The 9,635-nt window shown below is 43.5% G+C and overlaps 1 protein-coding gene across 4 annotated transcripts in view; it reads right to left on the bottom strand.

Moving 5' to 3' along the window:
* Positions 1–794: 794 nt before the first annotated feature.
* CNOT10 (CCR4-NOT transcription complex subunit 10) overlaps positions 795–9,635 on the bottom strand; it is a 62,984-nt gene continuing 54,143 nt past the window's right edge. For all 4 annotated transcript variants that reach the window (XM_019946913.3, XM_019946914.3, XM_019946917.3 and 1 more), the window contains 5 exons: positions 7,492–7,622; positions 6,891–6,926; positions 6,567–6,694; positions 2,202–2,277; positions 795–1,235 (listed from right to left, as the gene is read on the bottom strand). In XM_019946913.3, the coding sequence (XP_019802472.1) occupies positions 1,084–1,235; positions 2,202–2,277; positions 6,567–6,694; positions 6,891–6,926; positions 7,492–7,622 (523 nt within the window). In that variant the 3' untranslated portion in view covers positions 795–1,083. The remainder of the gene's footprint in view (positions 1,236–2,201; positions 2,278–6,566; positions 6,695–6,890; positions 6,927–7,491; positions 7,623–9,635) is intronic.

The following is a 9,635-nucleotide window of genomic DNA, read 5'->3' as shown; positions in this document are numbered from 1 at the left end:
AGATCCCTAACTAAACTGATATCAGCAACAGAATAATTCAGATAAAGTTTCAGATAAATTCATGTGCTTATCCAAACACTCCCCTCTCCAGTTGTGAAACCGAGTAACCATGTAGATTCAGCTAGTATGTTTCCCTATCTGAACTTGTTCTCCAAAGTTGGGAACTGAAGAGATGTTGACAGCAAGGGATGATCCTAAACGGCAAGCTCTGATGAATCTACCAAATGTGCTCTTGACTAGGGGTCACCCAGTTTTTCTAAAGCAAGCCTGTATGTAGTGTGTTTTGTTTTTCCTACTTACAGTTAGTGTATCGACCCTATGGACAAATTTTGGCCATGTCAATCCTGCAACACATACCTGTCTTGGAAAGAAGCTTTTAAGTTCCTGTTTGCATTTCCAAAGGGGTTAGCAATGAACCTTGAACTCCCTGCTAACAGGGTCCAGAACCGGTGCTTCTGCCTATGGGTACAGGAGGGTGAACGAGACCAGTGCCCTCAACTCTGTTTGTCTTCATCTGTAGTTTTTAAGCAAATGATTGATTCCTATCAGATCAGTCATCTCTTCTTAACCCAATTTGACTAGCCCATGAGTTTTATTATGCATTTTCTGGCCCTTTTAGTCCTAACTAGGTGTACAACACACCAACCTCCCCTCCCCTCCCCTCTGATCGGCTTCTGGACTGGCTACTCATCTGCTCATACCGTTCTCTCCATTTTTAAAACTTTAACACTAAATCTCAGATGCCAAAATACTCTAACCGTTGCAAGAAAGACAAAATGTATTATACGAGACCGTTCTGGTAAGACTGTGTTTTAATTGCCTATGACACATATATATCACATAATGGCTCAAAAATAGTAGTCTAGCAAAGATTAAAGGAAAACCGATGAAAATGAGCTGTGAATCCTTAATTTGATGTAAGCTTCCGGCAAAAAAATTCAGGGATTAGAATCATTTCAAAATTGTGTCTTCAAAACTAGTATCCTTTACCATCTGTCTTTTATTCATTTTGCTGTGATACAACTAAAAAGGCCTGCAAATACTCCCCTGGGTCTCAGGTAACAGTTTTCCAAGCGCAAAATATCACTTTCTCTGTACAGTGAACGCCGGCATTTGGATGGGCTGGATCGGGTGGACAGGCTGGAACACTGGCTTCTTTCTCATTTCAGAGAGTGTTTTCACTGCAGGGAGCAGCTGATTCCTTTTGATGATCTGTAAGGCCAGCTGGGTATTACCTATAAAAACACTTCCCATCACAAAAAAAGCATATAACAATACCACCACATACAAAGCAAGCCGTCAGAATCCCGCAAGGGGGTAAAAGGTGATGGAGAACAGCAGTGGTCTGCAACCTTTGCTGTACACTGGAATCATGTAATGGCCGCTGCACCATTCCCAGAAATTCTGATTTAAGAAATTTCGTGTGTGACCTGGGTGATGGGATTTTTAAAAGCTTTGCACTGATTCTAAGGTGGAGCCCAGTTTGATAACTTGTCTACAGGTGGACTGCGCAAAAGAAGGGCTCTAAGACCATGCACTAACCCTACTACAGCTTTTAGGAGGACAAGGCCTGCTGGGTGCCAGGCACTTAATGCTCCTTCTTTAGCTATAAAAAGAGGGGAGCCTTGGAAGGATTTCAGCAAGGGGATATGACTAAGAACTCTTAAAACTGTGGTCCCCTCTCATTTCCCCCATTCAGCTCTTCTTTTCTACTTCACGCCTTCTCTTATGTAGGGCCCACAGCCTTTCTTCCAGTAAGCTACATCCTGGAGGTTGTATATGCCCCAAAGGCATGACCTGGATTTAGGTCTGAATAAAAAATTCTCAGCAGGAACTGGCTTACTGTAAAACTCATTAACAACACCTATGTTTAAAACACCAAGGTATACAACTCAAACCCACTGCATTCTGACTCAGGTTCTCAATTAGAGTCATTTGGATGCCTAAGAGAAAGGTTAATTAGTAGAGATGAATTATAATTGTCAGAAGTTATGCTATTCTCCATTTTCACAGATAAAAGGAAATATGCTTAACCTGCAAGAAGTAGGAATTTGCAAGATACCAAAAACTCCCTCGCTATATTTTTGTCTAGAAGAACTTGATGGGTAATACCCCTTAAATTTCAAAGAGAAAAAGCAGACACCAAAAATCTCGGGCTCTTTGCAGGGCTCCAGTCCTAACTCAAGAGAAGAATCACTCACCATTCTGCAGCTCAAGGTAGACAGCCAGCAGGATGGCTTCAGGGGGCACCTCTTTAGGATGGATCATTGAGGCCGCCTTTGCTCAAAACAAAAAAGAGACCCATGAGAAACTGACAGCGTAAGATAACTCCAAGTAGTGTCAAAAAAAAAAAAAAGGAATGTCAACCTACCAATGACAAATTAGCAAACTTACTCAACCTCACTGGGACACTACAGTTCTGCTTGGATTGTCCTCAGCTGTCTTTGTCTTTTTTTTTTTAAAGCTACTTCATTATAACTCTTATTTTTTATGTAATCTAATTTAAATATTTATGTTTTCGGCTGCGCTGGGTCTTCATTGCTGCAAGCGGTCTTTCTCTGGTTGTGGCGAGTGGGGGCTACTCTTCGTTGCAGTGCATGGGCTTCTTATTGCAGTGGCTTCTCTTGTGGCAGAGCATGGGCTGTAGGCGCACAGGCTTCAGTAGTTGCGGAACGCGGGCCTTAGAGCACAGGCTCAGTAGTTGTGGCGCAGGCTCAGTAGTTGCCCTGCGGCATGTGGGATCTTCCCAGACCAGGGATCGAACCCGTATCCCCTGCACTGGCAGGTGGATTCTTAACCACTAGACCACCAGGGAAGTCCAGCTGTCTTTGTCTTGATCCCTCCCCATTAAACTAGACATGTTATTTTTAGTTAAATATTTATCTTCCCTTGCCTAATCCATAATGAGTTCTTAATAGGAGAAAGCTTTCCTTCCCTCTTGGTTTTCTTCTATCTCTTGGCTGTATTTGGTTTTGAGATGGGTGATCAGACACTCCTGACTCTACACTCCAGTCACCCATCCAGGTCTGCTGGTAGTTCTTCACCAGACACACACAGTTGCACCTCTATCCAAATCTGCATGTCTATTTTTTTCCCCTAAGTAACAGCTTAGTATTGTAAGCTGCAAACTCCCAATGTCAGGAATAAGAATTCAAACTTAAAAGGCTGGAAATATAAAAAAAATATACCACTAAGCATGTTCAGGACATCCCTGGTGGCGCAGTGGTTAAGAATCCGCCTGCCAATGCAGGGAATGCGGGTTCGATCCCTGGTCCGGAAAGATCCCACATGCCGCAGAGCAGCCCGCGCACCACAACAAAGAACAGCCCCCGCTCTCCACAACTAGAGAAAGCCCGCGTGCAGCAACGAAGACCCATCGCAGCCAAAAAAAAGCATGTTCAATGTCTCCATTCTTAAGGACTGAAATAGTACAATTTAGTCAAATAAAATTATTTGTTTAGGCAACATGCTGTCCTTTCCTGGATCTGAGAGCCATAACACCAGCCTGCAGTTTTCTGATTTAGTCCTGTTCTGGTTGAAGGTGCTGAGATTGTAGGTTTATTCCCTCATTCTGGGCCCCTCTGGGCCGCAGCCTCTTCCTCGTCTTACCATCAACTGGTATTCCCTCATCCAGGTTCAGGTGCTCATGCTTCCAGACCGCTTTGCGTCTTCCCTTAATCTAATCAGAAAGTGTCCTTTACAAATATTTATTGACCAGAGGTGGGTGTAAGACAGGGATTTACCCTGATAATAAACAGCATGCAAATAACTAACAGTAATCCAAACAAATTTACTGTTAGGGAGAGGAAAGTGAACGTAGTATGAATACGAAGAGAGAAGAGTTTCTTCGAGTGCAGAGCTTTTGGGCAAGGGAAGCCTATCTCTGTCCTCCAAGGGTGGATACCTGAGAGGCAGAAAGCGGGGAGGCACGGCAGTGCAGGCCACGGGGTGAGTGTGGGAGACATCTGGGGGACCAGAAACGGGCACAAGGTCAGGTTCGGGCAGCATTAGAAGAAATCTCAGACTAGTGGGGGTTCTCATCCAGAGCACATGCTCCCAGGTTCCTCGTGAATGAAGCAAGGAGGCTTTTCATTCCTCCTACCACATCACTGATGTACCACAGCTCAGTTCAGAAAATGAGATTTTATACCTTTGGCCTAGCTTTAAATAGGCAAGACCACCTTTACATCATTTTGTGGATATTAAAATCTCCATTTTCCTTCCAACTGGCTAGTTAACACAGGTCATCTATTGTCCTTTGCACTGACTGCAGCCTTTTCTAAAATACAAGAACTCATGGCAACAACTTTATGAGAATGGTATTTTGCTTACTGGCTGTTCATAATAGTTAGTGGTGGGCAGGCAACCTCGGAAACCTCTACTTGAGCCCTATCCAACTCTTCACACATCATTGTTCTCCCTCCCAGGCACGGTGGGCCTCCCCATTAACAAGGTCCAGCCACTGGATTAACCTAAAAACCAAGGGACCAAAACAAAACCCCCTTCAGACCCCAAACCAGGCCTGACACCATCTGTCTCTCCCAGCGTGGCTGCCGCCATGGCCACCTGCTGCACAAGAACCTGAGCTAGAGTGTACACACTGCAACTTCACATCCAAAGCCTGTGTGCTGCAGGCCTTGAGGTCCACGGGCACTTTCCAAAGGGCTGTTCAATAGCCCAGCCTTGCCACGGAGAACAGCACAACGTTTTAACTCTTCCCGTTTAACTCCTGCACTCAACTCCTAGGTAAGATCAAACGTGTTCCCTGGACAGTCCATCACTTCACTTTACTGATTTTGGATCAGAAATGCTGACCAGATGCCACTAAGTCGACTAAATATCACTCATGGTTATTTTCCACATGGTAAATCTTCACTTCTAGACACAAGGTCACCTTCATAGGAAGCTGCCTTACCTTCTGAGAATAGGTTTAATTTCAGTTTCAGTTACTCTGGCAAACATATGGGGATGTGGGTTCTCTTATGTGCTGCTGGTGAATACACCATCTGGCACAAACTTTCTTTTTTTTCCCTTCATTTTTAATAAATTTATTTGTTTATTTATTTATGGCTGCGTTGGGTCTTCATTGCTGCATGCAGGCTTTCTCTAGTTATGGCGAGTGGGGGCTACTCTTCGTTGCGGTGTGCAGGCTTCTCACTGCCGTGGCTTCTCTTGTGGCGGAGCACAGGCTCTAGGCACACGGGCTTCAGTAGTTGTGGCTCATGGGCTCTAGAGTGCAGGCTCAGCAGTTGTGGCACATGAACTTAGTTGCTCCGCGGCATGTGGGATCTTCCCAGACCAGGGCTCGAACCTGTGTCCCCTGCATTGGCAGGTGGATTCTTAACCACTGTGCCACCAGGGGAGTCCCTGGCACAAACTTTCTATATTAGAAGTCTGAAAATTCTGCATAACCCCTGATCTTGTAATTCCCTTTTTAGGAAGACATCTCCTAACTGTAAGGTCCATGGGGGCAAGGTTGTATCATGTCCACTTATTTACTATTGTCTTATTCCCTTGGCTTAGCCCAGAAGCACATGTGCTGAATTAATACCCTTTTCTTCCCCCTAATTTTTTTTTTTTTTTTAACTCTTTTGGCTGTGCTGCACAGCATGTGGGATCTTAGTTCCCCTACCAGGGATCGAGCCCACGCCCCTTGCATTGGAAGCATGGAGTCTTAACCACTGGACTGCCAGGGAGGTCCTGAATTAATATTCTTCTGAGGAATTATCCCTTTCCAATTCTGGGAAACTCCTCTGGGGCTGCCAATGGCAGTACCTGTTCTCCTACTACAGGTATGGGTCCCTGCCCATGATCAGTCCAGGGATGGGCAGGTGACCTAAAGAGACCCAATCAGAACCTTCCTTGAGACCTGCTGATGAGGCCCCTCTCAGTGGTAGAAGTCAGGGGTCTGTTTTAGTTACACATTGTCAGGAGCTTTCTTTATTGTATATAGAGTTTCTTTGGTACTGACTTTGTGAACCCTTCTTCTTAAAAGACGTATTTGTAATTTAACTTTTTGAGTGGACAGAGATTTATACAATTCAAAGCTAAAAAGCCTATGACTATCCAGTGAAAAGTCTCCCAGTTCAGTGCTCCATCTACACAGTACTTATCTTGCCAGCCCTGCAGCCAGTGTTAACAGTTTGTGGCGTGTTCATTTGGAGATCTTTTCTGCATATACAGGATTATATAAAAACTGTTTTGCATCTTGTTCTTTTCACTTAATATGTCTTGGATATGTTACCATTTTAGTATATAGGGTTTACAGCTGCATTGTGTTCAACTATATGGACACACCATTATTGATTTTTGTGAGCCCTTATTTAGATGGTTTCCAATCTTTTGAAATTTCAATGATTAAAATCTTCAGGAAAACTCTCCATTAGGTGCCTAGGTTCATTTGCAACAACAATCAGTTGTGTACCTTCCAAGAATATGTCTGGAGGAGTAATATTCCAATGTTTTAACAAACTGATCAGAAGCCTCAAACAAAATAACAGAGCCTAGAAACTCCAAACCCTCTGCTGGTTGCCTCACAAGATGGTCTGGCACTGGCCCAGCCTCACCTGGTGGAGACACTTCCGTGCTTTGTCATACTCGCTCCTCAGGCAGTAGGCGCTGCCCAGGTTGAACAGCATCACGGTCCGGGCTGAGTTGACGGAACTGGGGTAGCATTGAGGTGCCCGCTTCCCAGCTGGGGAGAAGACCAGACACATGTGAAGAGGCCAGGCCAAGGGCCAGGGAGCAACCCCCTCTACTGCCTGAAGAGCTGCTCAGAATAAAGCCTAGCTCTACTCCTCAGGCGGACAAAGGAAGGACACAGAGGCTCGAGGGTGAGTCTTTGGGAAGCAGGCCAGGCTACTTAAGTCTTTACAAAACGTCTTACTTACAGGATTCCATTGCTTCATTTTCACCTTTGTCTGATCCTACAAAGACATGAAAGTAAATCTGAGGGGGTCGGACAACAGAGTATATTTTCTAAAAACCTAATTTTCTTTATGAAATGGAAATCTAATATTAAAGCAATCTACCACAGTATTTCCTTTTCATGTAGTAGAGGTTCTAATAAAAGATATGAGAATGCTACCTACCACCACCACCACCATGGCCTGAGAAATAACCCTGAATAAAGTGAAAACTAGTCTCACTCCCTCAAAAACTTAGCCATGATTTAAAACTGACTTTTGAATGCGATACTTTTACTCTCCCCTGGATTGTGGAATCCCTCTGAAGAGAAAAATATAAGAATCAAAACAAACTGTTCTAACACTATCAGCCTTTCAAAAGTTAGAATTTAGACCATGTGATAATCAACTCCTAGGTCTCCTCAGCAAACAATTAGCATAAAGTAAGTACAGCCAAAACCGTACAGTGCCGACCTAAAACTCCCTTCCCTTTACAACCGTGCCGTTAAATTTCCACACATCCTGAGTTACAACGGAAAGGCAGTGGAAATGGTGAAGAGTTCTGATCAAATGTGTCCTCATTAACCTTGGTCCTGCTCATTTGAAGAGATCCCTAAGGAGACATCAGTGACATTCTCCGGGTTCAAATGAGTAATAGCATCAGAGATTCTGTCCAGAGAGATGAGGGCTTCTGCAGCATATAAATGGCCCAGAAACCTAAAATGAAAAAAAAAAAACCAACCAGATTCCAAACTGAAAAGTAGGTCATCACAAAAATACTCAAGTATAATAGAATTTGGTGTATGTGTGTTTCACATATTTCAAGTCTTTGAATTGAAATCTAAGTTTATAAATGGGTTGATTGAGTCATTTAAATTTTATCTCTTTAAAAATATCTTAAATATACAATAATTTTTATGTTCGCTAAGTAGGAACAAATGACATATCAATTAAGAGAGCAGTTTAGGGGCTTCCCTAGTGGCACAGCAGTTAAGAATCTGCCTGCCAATGCAAGGGACACAGGTTTGAGCCCTGGCCTGGGAAGATCCCACATGCTGTGGAGCAACTAAGCCTGTGTGCCACAACTACTGAGCCTGAGCTCTAGAGCCCACAAGCCACAACTACTGAGCCCACGTGCCACAACTACTGAAGCCTGTGTGCCTAGAGCCTGTGCTCCGCAACAAGAGAAGCCACGACAATAAGAAGCCCGCGCACCAGAACGAAGAGTAGCCCCCGCTCACTGCAACTAGAGAAAGCCCGCACACAGCAACAAAGACCGAACACAGCCAAAATAAATTAATTAAAAAAAAAAAAGAGAGCAGTTTAAAGTTGGCAGTAAATCAACTATATTTCAATAAAAATTTAAAATAAAATAAAGTTGGCAAATTTACGCTGTTCTGTTTATACAGAAAATAACATAAGAAGGTAATGAAGTTCTAAAATAAGAGGCAGATCTGAGGATGGATTCCCCGGGAGCGGAGGATCAGAATTAGGGTCCTCCAGGGAGTTCCCTGGTGGCCTAGTGGTTAGGATTCTGGGCTTTCACTGCTATACCAGGGTTCAATCCCTGGTCGGTGAACTGAGATCCCGAAAGCTGTGCAGCACAGCAAAAGAAAAGAAAGAGGGAAAGAAAAAAAAAAGAATTAGGGTCCTCCAGCCTCTGCTGCTGGAACAGTCAAAAGGCACCAGGACGCCAGACCAGATCTGGGTTGGATCACCTTTACTTCTATTCCAAAGGTGTCCTCCTTTTCACATCATCTATTTTTTGTCCACTGATGTTGGGCAGATGTGCTTTCCCCAGGTTTACAACAGCCTGCTTCTTCCAGTCTTACTTTGAGCCATTTTCCCCATGATCATCTGATTGATTTTTCAAAATTAAAACAGCCTCAGCCATATTACACCTTGCTCAAAATCTTAATGACTTTTTCTACTTGAGAACAAAATAAGACAAACAAAGCTAAACTTATAGATTTAAAGCTCTCCACAATTTGGTCCCAGTTTCCTGTATTCAGTCAACATTCTCACTCCCCCAAAGATTCTTCTGTTCCCACCAGACACAGCGTCCTGGGCGGGACACCCCACTGTGCTCCCTGTGGCCTTGCCTCCTGGGGTGCAAAGCCAGGCCAAAATCCAACTCCTTTTAAAGGCCAGCTCAGTTCTCACCTCCTTTAGTTGGCCTGTCCCAACTGAATCTGTCCACATGGATCTAGGGTCCTCAAATCTTAGGCTCTTTTCAGTTTGACCATTTTCTGGGATTTATGCACATTAATCACTCAAGAGCTGTTTCTTTATTAAGCAATTTCTTTCTTCTAACTAGCAGGAGCTGTAATGCCCTTCTATTTTGCTTCCCCACCAAATACCCTAAAAGAAATGACAGCTTTTAAAAAAATCAGTAACCTCAAATGTATTTTGAAATAAGATATTTTAAAAAACGTGATTAAAGCAGTATCTATAAGCCAATAATCATTATAAAACACAAACACACAAATTCAAAGAACGACTTCAAATTGTTTTCTGTGAATTTACTTAAAATTTTTTTTAAATCAAATTAAATGCCTTCATGACACTCAGAGCCCAGAACTCCAGATGAGGTGTACGGAAGGCAACAAGCAGCTGGGTAAAGCTGCTGTGGTATCTGGGCTGCCACGGGCAGAAAATGCTCATCCTCACTGGAAAGATAGTGGTCTGGCCAGTAATTAGAAACCAATGCTTAGGATAGAATAGTTAAGA

Source organism: Tursiops truncatus, chromosome 10, assembly GCF_011762595.2.
Source record: "Tursiops truncatus isolate mTurTru1 chromosome 10, mTurTru1.mat.Y, whole genome shotgun sequence".
NCBI lineage: Eukaryota > Metazoa > Chordata > Mammalia > Artiodactyla > Delphinidae > Tursiops > Tursiops truncatus.
Note: the sequence above shows the minus strand (reverse complement) of the source record. Positions and strands in the feature narration are given on the sequence as shown.